This window comes from Notolepis coatsorum, assembly GCF_963971535.1.
Source record: "Notolepis coatsorum genome assembly, chromosome: 4".
NCBI classification, from domain to species: domain Eukaryota; kingdom Metazoa; phylum Chordata; class Actinopteri; order Aulopiformes; family Paralepididae; genus Notolepis; species Notolepis coatsorum.
Window position 1 is genome coordinate 170,286,272 of NC_140168.1, and position 18,675 is coordinate 170,304,946.

An 18,675-nucleotide genomic window follows, 5' to 3' on the forward strand; every position below is an offset into this window, starting at 1 on the left:
GCCACGCCCCCTCAACATACTGAGAGCTGGCTGTGCTCAAGAGAGGCTGCATTAAGCCACGCCCCCTCAACATACTGAGGGTTGGCTGTGCTCAGAGAGGCTGCACTAAGCCACGCCCCCTCAACATACTGAGAGCTGGCTGTGCTCAAGAGAGGCTGCATTAAGCCACGCCCCCTCAACATACTATGGATTGGCTGTGCTCAGAGAGGCTGCACTAAGCCACGCCCCCTCAACATGAGAGCTGGCTGTGCTCAAGAGAGGCTGCATTAAGCCACGCCCCCTCAACATACTGAGAGCTGGCTGTGCTCAGAGAGGCTGCACTAAGCCACGCCCCCTCAACATACTGAGAGCTGGCTGTGCTCAAGAGAGGCTGCATTAAACCACGCCCCCTCAACATACTGAGAGCTGGCTGTGCTCAAGAGAGGCTGCACTAAAACAGTTGATAAGTGTTTCAGTGAAGCTGAAAAACACGACACTCCTGACATTAACATTCCACAATAAGCCTTTTCTGAATAAATTAACATCATTTTACTGGTTCTTTAAATGTAGAATCTGTAATCCCGTCAAACAGCGTCTTCTAGTTTGGTATTGTGCTTTGTGTACTTGTTCTGGTCTGACGTGTGGAGTTTAGTAGCTCATACTGTAAACCTCTCTTGGCCAGCAGTAGCAACCCCTCCCCCTTGTACCCACTGAAATACAACCCACACAACAGACAAAAACGAAAAATTTAAACAAAGTGCAATACCAAGTGAGGCTGTTTTGCCTATAAGTGGCTGTGTAATTTAAGTAATCCTCTGGGAAATTAAAGGACATTCTGGTTGTGATATTTCCAGAAAAAGAAGAAGTCCTCGGTGTAGGCTGCTTCGTGATGCAATTTGGGTGAGTATGTTCTATCTATGATTTAGCAGGGGGGGAGAAATGTACACCCTATAAGTTAGGGGTGTAACGGTACGCAAAAACCACGCTTCGGTACGTACCTCGGTTTTGAAGTCACGGTTAACGGTTCATTTCGGTACAGTGGGGGAATGTTTGAAGAACGTGGTTTTCCATGTTCCACTCGGGGGTGATGTAGTGTGCGGTTACTGTTAAGTAGAACGAATATTCTATATTCAAATTAATAATTGACTTGTAAAAAATAAAAATAAAAAAACATACATTAGATAAAATGTATATTAGAGTGAGAAAAAAAAACTGTCCCCGGCTGTCTTCCTCAACTTCTCACGTGGGCCTGAATGCGCTGCATGACGGATAGGAGACACGCAACGTCACTTTCATTGAGCTGAAGAACGTGCCAGTAGTAACAACAACAACAACCATGCCGTGATGGCAGATAATTCAAAACCCAACTCAGTCGCAAAGAAAGTGATTTGCACTTTGAGCAATCTAAAATCCCTGTTTGGAACTACTTTGGATGTTGATCAACTTGTGGAACCTCGAGACAAAGTTGTACGCAAGCTATGTAAACTACAGCTGGCCTACCTTCTTATTTATGCTAACACTATTTTGGGAGTTCTAGCGTAGCCTGTAAGTAGCCTACCTTTCTGTTTTAAGCACTTAGCACTTTAGGCTTCAGAACATCCCACTCCACTGACACATGCCTTCTCTATTTGAACGACCACATCAAAGAGGTGGACGCGGGCAAATACTGCGGCATGGTCATGCTGGACCTCCAAAAGGCTTTCGACACTGTCAATTACTCCATTCTGATTGACAAGCTAAAAGCAATTGGTTTTGATAGTTAATTGGTGAGCTGGATGCAATCCTACCTGGAGGGGAGAGAACAGATGGTGGAGGTAAACGGTACACTATCCTCCCTCCCAGTGAGCTGTGGTGTTCCACAAGGAAGCATACTAGGACCGTTACTGTTCCTAATTTATGCAAATTACATGTCAACAGCTTGTGACTGCAACTTGTTCCTGTTTGTGGACGACTCAGCCCTGCTGGTCTCTGACAGGGACAAGTTGCAGGTTGAAAAAGCCCTCGGCTCTGAACTCGGCAGAATCTGCACCTGGCTTGCTGATAACAAACTATCATTACACCTGGGTAAAACAGAGTCCATTCTCTTTGGATCAAATAACAAACTCAGCAAGGCCAACGGCTTCTCTGTTACAGTGGGTGACAATATTGTCACAAGGAAAGATGAAATTACCTATCTGGGTTCCATCCTAGAGGCAAATCTTTCCTGTGACAAAATGCCAACCAATGTAATAAAAAAAAGCCAACCAACGAACAAGATTCTTGTACCGGATCTCCTCTCTGGTAAACAAGAATACCCTGAAGACTCTAACAGGAGCACTCATTCAAGGGTACTACGACTATGCTTGCACCTCATGGTACCAAAGCACCTCAAAGGCACTAAAAACAAGATTACAAACATCACAAAACAAACTGGTCAGACTACTGCTTGACTTTACTCCTAAAACCCACCTCACCCCTGCCCATTTTGACAACCTAGGATGGCTTAGAGTAGACGTACAGCAACTTGCAATAGGCCTAGTCTACAAGATACTCTACACCACTAAGATACCCATGTACATGTCAAAATACTCCCCAAAGGTCCGTGAATACCACGACCACAACACCAGAGGGAGTTCCACAAATCATGTTCAACCCAGATTCGGCTCAAACAAGGGACTAAACACGTTTTGCAATTATGCCACAACAATGAGGAACGGCCTACCCACAGCCGTAAAATAATGTGAATCCCAGGCATTAAAGCGTTCCGTCTTGAGACGGAATTCCGTCAATTTGATTCGGAGTTCCGTCAATTTGATTCGTAGTCTGACGGATATGATTTGTAGATGCATACAGATTGAAACTAAATTGAGCCAATTGGAGGCGTCAAATATCATGAAAAGGGCATTTTTTCCCTACCACGGCTGCGCCAAGCAGAGTCATGGCGAGCAATAATGGCAGGACGCATGCAGCGAATCGCAAGATACATTCAGACTGTTGGATCTAAATAAATGGATTTATGGACACATTTATGCCTGGACCACAAAGCTTATTGAAGGGTTAGCAGAGGCGCGACGGCTCTACCGGAGTCCGTCAGCCTGTTATATGAAAATATAATGATAGTAGAAACGCATTTCAGAAAACAGAGTCTTACGACAGTCACCTTTTTTGCAGCCCTCGCACATCAATTCTCTCCTTGTTTACCGACGTCACATCCACCACCTGCTTGCACTAACGTTACGCACGCCTGCTATACCGATTAGCTAACGTTAGCATAATAACGTTAATGGAAGGAGTAAGCAGGCCACTAAAAAGAAAACCCACCGCGGTGTTCTCAGACGAAAAGGATGAGCGGCACCACCCAACAAAAGAAAGTTTCGAGAGGAATGGAATTTTGAAGATAGCAGTGTTTCAAGAGACTGGCTAGGCTACAGTATGATGCGGGGGCTGTAGACAGTAGTGAGTTGTTAAATTGTTCAGTGTTCCGCAACTATGTCAAAAAGAACAACAGAAACAACACATTGTCATTGTCACTTCACAGTACAAATATGTGAGTCCTCTGCTGTGGTTGTGACGAGTATCCTTTATTAGCTTAACTCCGTAGCAACATCAGGGCTCTACAGTGCGACCATATTGCTCGCATATGCCCCTAAAAATATGTGTGCGAACCTGAAAAATCAATTACTCGCACGGTGTGCGAGTGCAGATTACAGCCTCAGTCGTTACATTGCACTCAAGCCAACGGTCCAATCACAGTAGAGTGACGTGACTGGTTTCATGGGAAATAAAGCAAATGACCAATCGGAAGCTCTCATTTAGCTTGTTTACTTCCTGAAAGTCGGCCATTGCGATACACAGTGTTATGTTGTTATCATGTCCGTTACAGTCAACACAACGACATACGCTACTGCATCAACGTTATGATTAACAAAGCAAGGCATTCGTTTTGTTGCATTAACGTTATATTACTATTGCTATCGCTAAATCTAGGTGTTCTAAAATCGATTGCTATTGGTAAGACTATAATAAGTTAGTGTCTCGGAAAACGTCGATTCTAACATTTTCAAATCGATGCAGTTGAATTTTCCCCTTAGGACCGATGCATTGTTACACCCCTACACCAAAGTAACTGGCCCACTGTGTATGTGTGTACAGCTAACGTAAGGTTATGTATATAACCAAGTTCTATGAATTCTGGTGACGCTCAGCGTCAGTCTGCACTGACTTCACTTCGTGCACGTGCACTGAATAAAAAATTCCACAATGTACCTTTACATACCAACATTCGTCTGGCCACACCCCTATCCGCTTGCCTTCATAAGCAGGTGTGTGGTCACCTACTCGCCTCCTTCCCAAACTTTCACCACAAGGCGAGATCAAGGGCCGCAGCGGCGTCCTGACGCTGAGCGTCACCAGAATTCATAGAACTTGGTTATATACATAACCTTACGTTCTATTTCATTCTGGCCTCCGCTCAGCGTCAGTCTGCACAAGAGGAGCTGAGCAGAAGCCAGAAGCTCGACAAATGTACCCCGCTGAGGCCCCCCACAACCATCAGACCGGGGAGGACCGAGCCCCCCCGACCCTCCCTAATGGAGGGATACCCTCCCTATTGGAGGACGGGAGGGAGACGGATCCGACCGTGCAAAGAGGAACTCGAGCAACTCAACGCACAGGGTGAGCAGACCGAGGTTTGACCCCACGACTACGCACACGCACAACCCGCATGCCACCAGGGAACGAACGGAAGGAACAACCCTCGTTACTGCCCCCAAAATCACGGGGTCAAGAGCAAACTCAACCCCGTGGCAAGGCCGTAGCAGCGTAGCGCGAAGGAAGACCCAGACCCACTGAAGGGACTGGATCCCCTGGAAAAAGGGGGCCCGGAGAGGTCAATGACGCCAGGCATCAAGACCCCACCAGGCGGTCACTTAGTGACACCGCCCCCCACATCGCCAGCGTATTCGGACAGGGCCCCTCCAAGAGCGGGCCCTTTCCCCCCATTAGTACACCGCCTGGCACACTGACCCTGCAACACAGGCAGTCAGCATGGCCGTAAAGCATTCAAAAGGTTAACCAACGGAAGCAGGCAGCGCACCGGAGAAACCAGGCAGCAGGCTGTAGACCCGAGCCTGGAGCACTGCGGACGAGACAGGCGCCAAAGGGGTCAACTGAAAACAGCCCCCCGGCGGAAGGGGCGTATGCTGGCATTGTTGCGCACCATGACAAAGCCTCCATCAAAAAAAAACCACCCAGAGGGGTCGAGGCGGAGAAGGCTGACACGATTGGCAGACGTCATGAACGTGCAGGGGCACACTCAACCGGGTAACCCGGGAGTTGACTCTGCTCCAACACACCAGGGAATCAACCACCCTCTTGGTACCACATACAGTGGTTGTTCCTATAACCCCTCAAGAAAAAAGGGTTATCCCAGGCCTACGGTTTCAACTAAACATTACTTCGGACCGGGCCCGGCGGCTCGGGAAGCACACAGGGTTACCAGAGGAGGTCCAGAAGACCACCCCAACAGCCCCCTCTTCGCCATGCGTGAGAGAGGAGCAAAAGAAAGGAGAACCAGCCCCTTATAATAGTGCCAGGTACAACGTGCACCCAACAAAGGGTCTCCATAACGCCTAACCCTGTGACACCCGGGCCGACCCGGCATTTTTCCCCCCGAAAAAAGCACAAGTCCCTCAGGGTACCAGAACAGCAGATCTGCATCCCCGGCGGACAACGGGTTAACTGACCTGGACCAGCGCGACCAGAACCAGTCCCGTGCCCTAACCACGCCGACATGCCCACTCCAGGAGAGGGGGTAGGTATGCGTGTTGATCTAAAACATGAAAAGAGGGCGCCACCCAGACGGTCCTATTTATACCGCGCTCAGTGGCCCACCCCAAGGGCGTGAGACCCCTCTACCTATGTTCTTATCTATTCCATTAACATCCCCCAGATATGGACGAGAATCCGTCGAGACCCAGTAACAGGCTCTCGGAAGAGGAAAAAATCCCCCATCCCAGTTGCCCTATAAAAACGCTGTTTTAATAACGAGCAACCAAGGCGTACTAGCCTCCCGCATGATTCTTAACAGAAACACCCCGAGCCAGCACTATGTACGCGTCGAGACCCAAACACATCAATGGATAGTCTAACCAGACCCCACATTGTTCCTTCAAGTCGCCTGGGAGAACGACAAGAAGTTTGTCGTGCTTCAAAATATATTTAATTTTTATTAAAAAAGAAAGAAACACCGACTGACATGAATCCCACGTGACGCAGCCGAGGGTAAAAATGTTTTACATTTTTACATCCCGCCACCCTCACCACAGAGGAGAGACGGGACTCCTCAGAGAGACTTCCCACGTGAGCCATAGATTGAAAAGTCACGGTAACATTGAGTCACATGACCAACAGACTCAAGTTACACGTATATCGAGCGTAGTAGAACAGTAAGTTCTTACGCTCTACCCCGACAACTTGACAACAACAGACCCTACATACGGGTCTAAACTCACGGAAGCCGTCGTCCAATAGAAACGTGCCTAGTGACGTTTGCTATGACGGGGGGAAACCCAAGACTCAACCGCTTGTGATAGGTGCGGAGTCTGGGAAACCCTTCCTCCCCCCCATGCCAGCTTGGCCCTGACCGAATGAAAAGAAGTCTAAAAACCTCCTGACCAATCAGAAGAGGGAAGGAGGGGTTTATCCGGTACCCCCTCGCAAGCCCAACCCTTGCATACGACAACAACAACAGCCATATGATACCTTCAGTAGCAATGTCAATGAACAGCGCAAGCTGAACCCGATATGTTGCAAGACACAGAAAATCTGATAGAGAGGGAAGCGGCTGAGCCGCGGTACGTTTTCATACGAGCATTACTGCAACCAACACAATAGTGTTGCAGCTCAATATCACTGTGTAAGCAACAGAGCACACAACTAACCTCTACCTTTATGTGAAGATTCAGGTCGAGGCAGAAAAAAACCTTTTTCAACAGAGTGTAGGCCGCAGGCCTTGCTTAAGCTCTAACATGAATGTAACATCTAGCCCTCCTATCAAACCCATACTAGCGAAAGATTCACACATCGCATCCCCATCATATATTTGGTGAATAAACACACAGTTTGTAACAAAAAATACAGTCCCTCCTTAGGAGGGACTCTTTATTTTTCAACAAATCATATTCGGGCCGGGAAGGGAACGGGGGGACCACAGAGGGAAAAAGTCATTATTTTTAGCGACGCCTGCCACGAGCCGCTTGGGATTTTCCACCCCGTGGAGCCCCGGAGGGACGGTAAACGATCGGCGGCTGGTCACGACGATCCCTACCGTCACCTCCGGGTGTAGATGGGCCGGCTGCAGTGGCAGAGGCGCCCTCTCTCCTCCTGGCCTTCTTCGCCGAAGGTCCAGCAGTGGCGGTGGTAGCAGCGGCGGCCACGGCGGAGGAACCTCGACGACGCGGCGGCCGTCTGACTCCACCGGCTACATCGGGCGGGGGGAAATGAGGCTGGAGCACGGAGCGCTCCTCCTGCATCTCCCTGCAGGTTGAGGTCATCAGCTGCAGTGCCGACCCGAATAGTCCAGCATCGGAGAGGGGTGCCATCAGAAGTGGAGTCCTCTTCTTCTCCGGCACACGCGCCTGCTCCAGCCAAAGGTGGCACTGGATTAGAGTGGCCAGGGCACGCACTTTCCCAGCGGCTATAGCCTGCAGCTGAATCCGATGCAGGATGGCTCCTGCCGCCTGGGCGAGCTGATCATGTTGTAAATCAGTCAGCTCTGTGCCGCCCGTCAGTATCCCAGACATGAATCTCGCCAGCTGCGCGATGTTGGAAGTGGCATTGAGATTGTGTCCCGGAGATAAATGACTGGTCACTCAAACGCCAAACGCCTCGCCGATTTCCCTTGGGGAACCGGCTTCCGTAACGGCTCCCACACCACCTCAGGACAAAGGAACGCCGCCATCGGCCTATCAAGCCCAAACCTATTCAAGGCCTATTCTACCAAACCCACCACCCGCGTGACTTGCACGTAGGCGGGAGTAAGGCCCATGATGTGGGAGACCACCTGTCCCTGACGGACGTAGGCCTCCATTGAGGGGAAAAATGGGCAGACAACGTCCACCCCTCTCACCGGGCGACGTTGCCATAGATGACCTATGAGATCGTCAGGGACAGGAACAGGCAGTGGCGGCGGCAGCGGCACGCCGTTTGCGACTGCCGCCGCCGCCATGAGCTCGGGGAACAAAGCACGCAGTTCCCCCTGCATACTTTCCCCCACCGAGCTCGCGTCCCTCACATGCAGCAGACAACTGGTTAAGGAGCCACATTCTGATGTGGCTGATAGCAGGGCATCCCGCCGCCGAGTCGGAGGTTCTAACCCAACATCTGTGGACGGGAACCCCAAGGAAACATCTCACCCCCCTCCAGTGTTACCTGGACGGGCGGGAGACATGTCTCCACCGGGCCTTCGAACAAGAACCCGTCCGCTTCTATCATGTAGTCCTCTGTTTCCATCGGCCATGTAGAATCAGACGCATCCTCATCCGGCTCCAGCAACTCACCAAAGCCAGGCCGTTCGCGTCTACAAGCTACCATCTTGCGACGGGAGTGAGCTGACGCAAAAAGTTTGCGTCTCAATTCCCCCGCAACCAAAGGCGCCGGCCGCCCAACAGCGGACGACTCCCCGGAAGCGCAGGAACCAGAGCCGGAACCAGGCCATCGCACAGGAGACGGCACTGGTGCACCAGCTCCTTGGAGAGGCAAACTATCCATCGGACGCCTACCGGGCGTGGCTGCCGACCACGAGAGAGGCCTCAACCCCGCTCCAAGACGTACGACAGAGGCGGCAATGGAGAACCGCTGGTGAAGGGTGACGTTGCGAGCGCGACCCTCCGAGGTAAACATTATGACTTAGCTTTTTTCTTTTTAAATATATGAGAGAAGAAAAAAGCAAGAAAAAATGTAAACGCGTATCAACTTTCTTCATCTAAACAACCTCGTCAAGTGTGGGTATCTACCGAAGGCACTTCCTTGTGGTGAAAGTGAAGAAGGAGGCGAGTAGGTGACCACACACCTGCTTATGAAGGTAAGCGGATAGGGGTGTGGCCAGACGAATGTTGGTATGTAAAGGTACATTGTGGAATTTTTTATTCAGTGCACGTGCACGAAGTGAAGTCAGTGCAGACTGACGCTCAGCGGAGGCCAGAATTAAATAGAACTTGGCTAGCGTTCAACAGCACTATCGATAACGATATCGGCCGATAATATCGGTCGGCCGATAATATCGGACATCCCTAGTCTTGAACATGGAGTATGTGGGGCACTCTCTAATCACAACTGGTAGGCTATTCCAGTAGTTACCACCTTTAACAGAGAACACAGTTTTAGCAAAGGTAGTATACCGAAAGGGCACCTTACAGTCCCCTCTACTGATGGCCCTGGTGGTAATGCCAGTGTCTCCTTTTTGTTCTTATTAGGCCTAGTTGTTGGCTACAACTTTGCCACAGTAGGCATTAATCACTTAATAGTTCAAATGTCTGTGTCCCATTCCCGTTTGCACACGCAGATACACACACGCACACAGTGGGCCAGTGACTTTGGTGGTATGTGCTATTGCACAGATGTGTGTCCCGTTCCCGTTTGCACATGCACGCACAGTACAAATATACATTTATAAAAAAAATAAAAAACGTACTTGAAATATTTTCACTGTGCTCCTAAATATTTTTGGCTGCTCCTAAATTTCTTTGTGTGCTTCTACATTTTTTCATTTAGGAGCACATGTGCTCCTTGGGAAAAAGGTTAGCGTAGAGCCCTGAACATCACACAGGTGTATCTGTAGACAGTCTCCTCCCCACGTATGTATCTTTTTTCTCCCACCCCCCCTAATGTACAGTCTCCTCCCCATCATAATGTATATAATCTGTTAGGATCTATGGGTAACAGTACTGTATATTTGCATATCGTATATGTCACAAATGTAAGATTACTATATACCTGTAGTATGTCATGTATGTCACTATGAATTGAAAATGGGGGACCCTGATGTAAACAAGACAAACGACTTTCTCTGGTCTGCATCCCCTTAACCCATTCTCTGCCACGCTTATATCCATCGCTATTTGATCTCTGCCAGTACTGTAAGTCTATGGAGATGTTCACCTTCTTTGCAGGGCTATAACTTTTTAAATTGTATTGCTAAATTGACATTACTATGGCCCATTCAACATCGATTACCTATTGTTCAGGATGTAGGAACGTTTTACTTTTTCATTCACACATTCATACGAAAATACCGTCTAGAGCAGTGGTCACCAACCCGTCGATCTTGATCGACTGGTCGATCTTTGAGACTGTCCCTGTAGATCTTTCCATGAAAAAAAATAAAAAAATGTTTTTTCTTTAGATCTTACCCTGAGAGTCCACATTACAGTTCTACCTTTGTTTTGATGTGAAAAAAAGTGATGCTGCACTTAGCACTGACTGAGAAAGTACACATACAGTTCTACTTTTGTTTTGATGTGAAAATGATGCTGCACTTAGCACTGACTGCACTTAGCACTGACTGAGAAAGTACACATTACAGTTCTACTTTTGTTTTGATGTGAAAAGTAATGCTGCACTTAGCACTGACTGAGAAAGTACACATTACAGTTCTACTTTATAAAATGCTAATTGTAAATATGTTTGTCAATGATAATAATATGAGAGTCTACATTACAGTTCTACTTCTGTTTTGATGTGAAAAGTGATGCTGCATAAGATGACTGCACTTAGCACTGACTGAGAAAGTACATAATAGTTCTACTTTGACGTTTTAATGTTGGACCAAAGCATTGCATGTAATTAGAATACAGACAAATAAAAGTCATTTAGTTTAAAGTACAATCTTGGCTGTCTTTTTCTCTCAACGCTTCAATAGGTAGATCTTGCCTTCACCAAAAAAATAAAAGTGATATTGGGCTTAAAAAGGTTTATAATTCCGTGATAGTCGTTAGATGCTTCATGTAGTATGGGTGATATATTGATCAGAGCAGTTTTTTTTATCGAAAATGATAAACAAAAACGCTGAAACTCACGTCAGTCTCCTCGTACCGTTGGGAGATGAGAGTGGAGCAAACAGATCCCAGTTATGTGGTGGGGATCTAGGCGATCCATTTCCGGTTTGTATATTACTAATACACGCCCAAATCATGTAGATTATTGAGTTATGGCAAAGATCCATATCCACGGTGTGTGTATTGAGTCCCGCGACGATAAACTAGTGGCCGGACGGAATTGGGGGACGGACCGAGCTGCAACGGGCATTTCCGGTTTGGCAACTCGTCGATCAGCCACCAGGTGGCAGTATTGAAGCGTTGCAGAGTTGTGCTGAGTCCCGCAGCATCTGACAAGGCTCTGTGAGTGAAATATGAATACCATGGCGAAAATATGAAATTATGATCAGAATCACGTCGTACGCCGTTATTGGCAGAATTCGCATGAACTTGAAACCCGTCGTACGACGTTATTGGCGGGAAAAGGGTTAACAATTGTGTGTATCTGTAAGGTAACTGTACATTGGATTATCGGCGAAACCGAAACAAGTAGGCTCCCTTAACACTTTCAGTGCCCAGCAGGGGGCGCACATTTAGTGCTTGAATGCCCACCATCCACTTCAATGTTAGCATTAATATCGCCTAATCTATGTTTTAAATTATGGCTATGTGTCTAATCTGCCCGTCGCTTATCAATGACTCATTTTCCAGTCAACATTGTCGACGCGGATTGTTTTTTATCGGTTCATTTCCGTTTTATAGCATTTTGAAAAGCCCTCGTTTTCAAAGGGGGAAAAAAAGAATCTGTGATAAACAACCTGTACTGTAATATTCTAGAACGTTGTAATTTTTCAGCCTATTTATGAATCGTTTTCAAATAAACGCTAGATTATCGATAGTATATGTGTACGTATGCACGCTGGTGCCGCAAGCTGAAAATCGATTCTCTTAGTTCCTGATCGCTCGCACAGTCAAACAGCCATATCACATATAGGGGAAAAGCTTATATCTCCGTGAAAACAGGTCTGATTATCCTAAGACTGGTAAAATAGATTCCTTACCTGAGATGAGATGGTATCCAAATGGATTATTCCAATTCCTGATCGCCATTCCAAAAATCGATCCTTTTATTGATCCAACGCGTATACTGTAAAACACATATTACACACTGTGCTGAGGGTCCACAATGAATCTGATCGGCTCCGGTTACATGCGTAAGAAGTAAAATGTGGATTCCAGAGTTTTTTTTTCTCATCCATTTTCATTGAGTCCAATCCAAAAGGGTGCATTACCATCTGGGAGACGATAGGGGGCGCTTTTCTCCACATCTGAGCGCCTGGTGGGGCAGGTTTACCAACGGTAGACTCGGTTGATGAAATATGAATTCAGATCGCTAATAAAAAAAAATCACGAGAATTCTCGTGATGGGCATTCAGGGGCGGGCTGATAACCCGAGATATCTCGTGATGGACATTCAAAGTGTTAAAACACTAACGCTATTTAAAAAAAATACAGTGGAGGTTAAAATAAGAATATGACTTGGCCTGAAAAAGTTCAGTCAGGAGATAATTTTTTTGCTTTAATCCCTGGAATCCCTACTGTTAGATCCTGATCAATCTGGCCAGTATCACGTCTTCTTGTGTTATCCTCTCTCCATCCAATTCCTCTGCGTTGTGTACTTTTAATGGTCCTGACGTCTCCTATACTGGCTGATATACAATCCTTATCTCTCCCCGTTAGTGCAATCCACAAACTATAATAATTCTCCACCTTCGTAAGAATTCGACACTTTGACAACGTGAAATACCTTACAAGGAGAAGCATGGTTTATTTGATAAACAGAAGCCTCAGCTCAGATGTTAACAGATGGTATTGTCCTTGAAAAGTCTATTCTAATGATCTTTCGGTGTGTTCAGTCTATTGTCCTTTTGCTATTCAGTCCACTGGTGGTCAGGCCTGGTCGTCAGCCAAGACCATCCTCGTGGTAGCCGAAGCTAATGATGATGTGGCATTCTTCCTCCCCCCCCCCCCCCCCCCTCTGTGATGAGAGGAGAGAGTCTCTTGGTCTCTTCCCTCCTGTGGGATTTGTTTCTTTGGTCTCAGTCAGATTTTAGTCTGGCCCTACCCGGAACCACCGTCAGCTTTATAGGATCTTCGTCATAGCTATGATAGCCCACCCCTTTCTGGTTGTCATGTGCCGCGCTGTCATGACAACTGCTCAGATAACCTTTCACACATTTCTAAATGTTTCTCTCTGTCAAAACCTCCATCGCGCTCTGCCTGTGTCCACGTTATCTTTGTTTTGTCTTAGATCGGAATTCAAAACAAACACCCTCCTAACGCGGCCTGTGCCTGTGAAACCACTGGTTCACCACCGTCAATATCATCCCGTGATGATAATGATATTACCCTCTTAAAGCGTCTCAGTTTATAAACCAAAGATACATTGAAAAAACCACCATTTTCTCACTACCCACCTTCAAAACCGCTCTAAAAGAGCACCTACGGGAGGCCACAATTCACCGCAACCCCCCCCCCCCCCCCAATGTACAGTTTACTCCCCCTCAAATGTATATATTCTCTTTTAGAAACTCTGTCTGTAAATAAACAGTTATGTATATGTCGTGTATGTCATAAATGTTATGATGAATTGAAAATGGGGGACCCTGATGTAAACAAGACGAAAGTATTTCTCTGGTCTGCATCCCCTTAACAATTGTGTGTATTGATGGGCGGCTGAGTGGCACAGTGGGCAAGGCGCTCGCCACTAACGCAGGAGATGCTGGTATCGAGCCCAGCTCTTGGCGTTGCTACCGGCTTGGCCGGCCGTCATACTAACACAATTGGCAGTGTTAGAGGGTGGGAAAGCCGGTGGGTGGGGATTGGACATTGTGGACAGCGACTCCTACAGGTCGGTTGGCAGACGCCGATGCGGCGGAAACAGGAAGTATCGGGGGCAGCGTGAGCCTCCCACGTGTTACTCCTCGCCACAGAGTTCGAGCTGCTGCGGTGAGAAGATGCGACAGGCTGCCTCCACGTGTACCGGAGGGGACACGTGATACAAGGCTTCTATCCTCACTACAGCCGACCAGTGGGAGGCATAGTCTAGCAACGTTCAAGACAGGGGAGGGAAGAATTAAAAATACGAAATTGGGATGGGAGAAAAATTGAAAATGGGGAGAAAAAGTGGATACAAAAAAATATAAATATTTAGTGTATTGAGCCGTACTGTATTTTACCCATTCTGCAATCTGTTAATAACATTTTCAATCAATAAATAAATTATTTTAAATCATACCTCATGGTGAAACTTTATTGAATAATGAATAGAGACAGAAGCGTCATGCAGGTCCCTAATGGTTTGATTACTATTTCCCTTTTCATGCCAAGGAAAAGATATCGCTTCATGTTTATCACACCTTGTTCGGAGGCGCGTTGCTGTGTATTAAGTCCGTTCTATATAGACCACTGCACCTCTGCGTTACATTGAGCTCATGGAGGAGAGAGCGGGGGGAGAAAATGAATTAATGTGAATGTTTCTCAGCCGAGCTATAGTCACTTTTTCGCACCTACTCCCGAACTACGCATGCGCAGATTGATGAACCTAGACTCTGTGGGCAATCTGCGCATGTGGAGTTCTGGAGTAGGTGTGGAAAAGTGACTATAGCTCGGCCGATAAAGTGCAGATCGACTTGCGACTGGTCACTCCGTGAACAGGAGACTCAGGCGTATAAAAGTCTATAGTATAGGATTGTCCCTCACACATTTCCACAATATTAGCCTCTCTTGTTGAAATGAAAATGTGTTTATTTCTTTACGATATCTCCTTTCTGCAGGATTTCAGTGTGGGGACATCTTCACTTAGAGCCGGAAGCCATATGCAGGACCATCTCAGCGATGTCAGTGCCTTCTCTCCCTCCCTACCACCCTCCTTCCCTCTGCCCAGAGGAAGGGACACTTTTACCTTTGTCCTCTTAAAGACGGAGAGGGACAAGTCTGTGGGAACACCAGTATTTTATAAAATCGTTGTACTGTCAGCTTTTAAGATGCACCGTGCGGTTTTGGGGAAGCAAATCAAACACACAAAAAAGACTTGTACAACAATAATGTGAAATACCTTCGAATTTATTTCTAATTCTATCAAACAATAGTAAGCGTTGTGAAGGAAGGTGAATGCAGGATTGTACTGTGCATATGGTCAGACGGTAGTTTGAACTGTACTGTACATATGGTCAGAGGGTAACTGCACATCAATAACTAGTCTGTACCTTCAACAGTGTTCCATGGATCAACATTATCTTTTTTCAGACTGGACTAAACAAATAACCAAAGACGTTTTTATTTTCCATTTACAGAGTTTCATATTTGTCTCTCAAAGGGACAAATTGCCATAAAGTAGGATAGGAGAGATAGCTTGGCTATTATTTGGAATTCTGTTTTATAATTCAGTACTTTTTTTTCCTACTTTTTCTCCCCCTTTTTCTGTATTTTTCTTCCATCCCAATTTAGTCGTTATGCCAATTCCCTTCCTGGTCGTTGCGTGCATTTGTCCCCCACTTGCCGGCCTAGGGAGGGTTGATAGATACTATCACATGTCTCCTCCGATACATGTGGAGTCAGCCAGCCGCTTCTTTTCACCTGACAGTGAGGACTCTCATTGGGAGAGTGTAACGCGTGGGAGGATCACACTACCTCTCCCAGATCCCTTCCTCGCTGAGCAGGCCCCCCGACCGACCTGTAGGAGTCGCTGTTTATAATTAAATCATTTTAAAGTCTTATCACTTTCAGTTCTCTGAGGTTTTTGCCAAGAGTACAGTTTAGCACTGCTCAGTGAAATGGGCTGTAACTCTCATATCTATGTTTGACTGCACATAATGTGCATCACAATTCCAAACTGGGATCTGGAACCAATAGAAGATACAGAAGTAGTCAAATGTCTGTCACTATAGTATGCCCAAATACATTGACGGCAGTAGTTCAGTGGTTTTTGTGTGTTGGAGGGGTTGAGAGGTAACATTAGACAAACTCATATTGCATGTGGTGAGTTTTTAATTTTATTTGTAGGTTTCCTGTCTTAAAACTGTGAATTGGGACAAATAATGTTGTCAGTTTTGTTTACAGTTTTTTGTTGTTTTTTCCAGGTGGGGGGATCCCACCCACCTGGTGGTTCATCCCACAAGAAATTAAATATGCAGCTGGGGCACCCCAGTGGCGCAACACGTAAATCGCAACATCCTGGGTTCTAATCCGGCCCAGGAACATGTATTGCAGGTCCTCCCCATCTCTCTCCCAATTTCCAAACTGTCCCGTCAATAAAAGCACTTAAAAATGCCCTAAAAAAGAGACTTAACTGCAGTGTACATCTTGATGACATCACAGATGATAGATCTCGATTCTGCGGTCTCTAGCCTTAAGACATTCTTGCTCAATTGTCCTGATCCTAAAATAATTAGGCCTGTCCCCGACAGTATGTAAAAAGCAGAGCCTTGGACTATCACTGGCCCCTGCTACGTATATAGCTGTCCAACATCAGAAAACAAATGGGGAATTACACTTTAAGATTTACTCATAGAGGTACAACTTTGACATTACATTTGGTCATGTACCACATGCACGCACACACTGTGGCAGATACTCAACCCTAAAGCTGTGAGGGGGCTCTGTTTAGAGTTTTATTCCATCTGTAAACTGTCACGTACACCGTTTCCTCCTTAAAATGCGACTGTTACAAGTAATATCCACTTTAAAGTGGAATTAAGCTGTTGGAATCCCTTTGATCTTGGACACTAATCAATATTTGTGAATATGAACCGGTATCTGAAAGCTATGAACCAGACAGGCAAACGAGACTGATTTGTAATGTCTAAACGTTATGGTCCACTGACCACAGACGTGGTCAATGAGACACTGGTTTTTAAAGCCGAGTCAGTCTCTTAATTCAAAAGAACTGATTCAGTTTCACTAAATCACTGATTGTATACGAAGTTCCGTGGTTAAGCTTTCGCCGAGAGTTCATGTTCACACAAGTGTCTTAGCTCAAGTTTCATAATGTGAACCTGTTCTCCTGTAGTGTGTATCTTTTCTTTCTCCATTAAAACAGTTTCTCCTCTCAACTCATAGTTCTGTTCTGTCAACAACACATCTTCTAAAAGATGGAACCCACGCTTACATGTAGACTGGAATAGAATATATTCTAATCCTATGCTGTCTATTGGTCCTCTGCTTCTGTCTCCCTCCCCCTTTAAGACCTCTGATACGATGGAACACTACACTTGATTACTACAATAGGTTAAATTAAGCTGTCCGTCAATGAGAAACCTTCCCTCAACACCACAGAGTGATGTGAGGTTGGAGGACGTTAGAAACCACATAATCCTCCTTTTATCTCACATCCCGGCCTTATTGAGCTCAACTGAATTAAAACCACAGTTCTACCCTGTTTCATAAGAAGGCTTATCACTATAGAACAATCTTTTTAGGCTCCGGTGTTTAGGTGAGCTTTCCAATCCAAACAAGGTCTTTGGTATTGAATTTGTAACAAGTCGGAAGCATGGATTTGGCTGCAGATTTCTAATTTGAAACAATGGACCTCATTCTAAAATCTTAAATATCTTCTTATGAACTTTGTAAGACCAAACCTATGAAAGATCCCTGCCGGATTCATGAACATGTGAAAATGTGTTCTTAACAGCCACCTCACCTGGATGAGGAATGCCACTGATCCTTAAATTTAATGTGCCAGCTCCTTATAAGAGCATGCAACCACAGGATTGTGCACACAGAATCCACAGGCAACGCGAAAGCAATTTACAACGGTTTGGCATCTAACCAGGGTTGCAAATGAGATACAGATATATAGTATCTACAGATATGTTAAAAGGAGTATATGCAGGTATGTATATACAGATGTGGATATACGGTAAAAATAAATATATACAACATTATTGTACATGCATATGTGACCGATCGTATATTACTCCTTCTGCGTTGTGTTTAAATGTCGATGCCCCGAGGGAGTGTCGAACACGGGTCTCCCACGCCGCGATCGACAGCATAGACCACTATACCAAGAGGTGAATTCACTTCTTGGTAACGTGTCTGTATGTGTCTTTTTAATTGTAAGTGAGTTTAACTTGCAGTACCGCTTACTGCCACAGTCACTTCACAACACACGTTCATCGTGACTGGATATTACTCACGGACCTCTGTTACACATGCATACAGAAAATCATGTCAAAGCGGAAAGCGACTGGCCAGTAAACGCAGACCTAACTCCACCGGTGCAGAGGTACATAAGCGTGACATCTTATTTAGTAATGTCAATATGGGGTACTACAAGGCCACCTGAAAAAATTATTGCAAAACACAGGAGAGAGATGCTGGCCACTGGAGAAGGAACAGTGGGCCCAGGGTTGTCTGAGGTGTATCAGCTGCTTGCGTCCAAACACATCCAGTGCTTAAGGTGGAACGAGTGAGCAAGTGTCTCATTGTAGGCCACCTCCTGATCCATCTGAGGGTTGGTAAGTGAGGTCAACCAGGGGGCCAGCGCATATCCGCAATCTCCTAATAAAAGAAGTAATTAGAAGAATAGAAGCCTACTGTTGCTTGTATAACCAATGCGTTGTGTACTTTTTTAATTGAAAGACAGACACTTGATCCACGGTCTTGGGTGGTTTATTCTGGT

General features: G+C 46.1%; 1 protein-coding gene across 2 annotated transcripts in view; it reads left to right on the forward strand.

The window, feature by feature from the left end:
• The window catches only part of LOC311227014 (uncharacterized protein), a 171,036-nt gene extending 153,938 nt beyond the window's left edge, over positions 1–17,098 (forward strand). For both annotated transcript variants that reach the window (XM_084312512.1, XM_084312513.1), the window contains exons 13-14: positions 834–879; positions 14,828–17,098. In XM_084312512.1, coding sequence (XP_084168638.1) covers positions 834–857 — 24 coding nt within the window. In that variant the 3' untranslated portion in view covers positions 858–879; positions 14,828–17,098. The remainder of the gene's footprint in view (positions 1–833; positions 880–14,827) is intronic.
• The last annotated feature ends 1,577 nt before the right edge of the window (positions 17,099–18,675 follow it).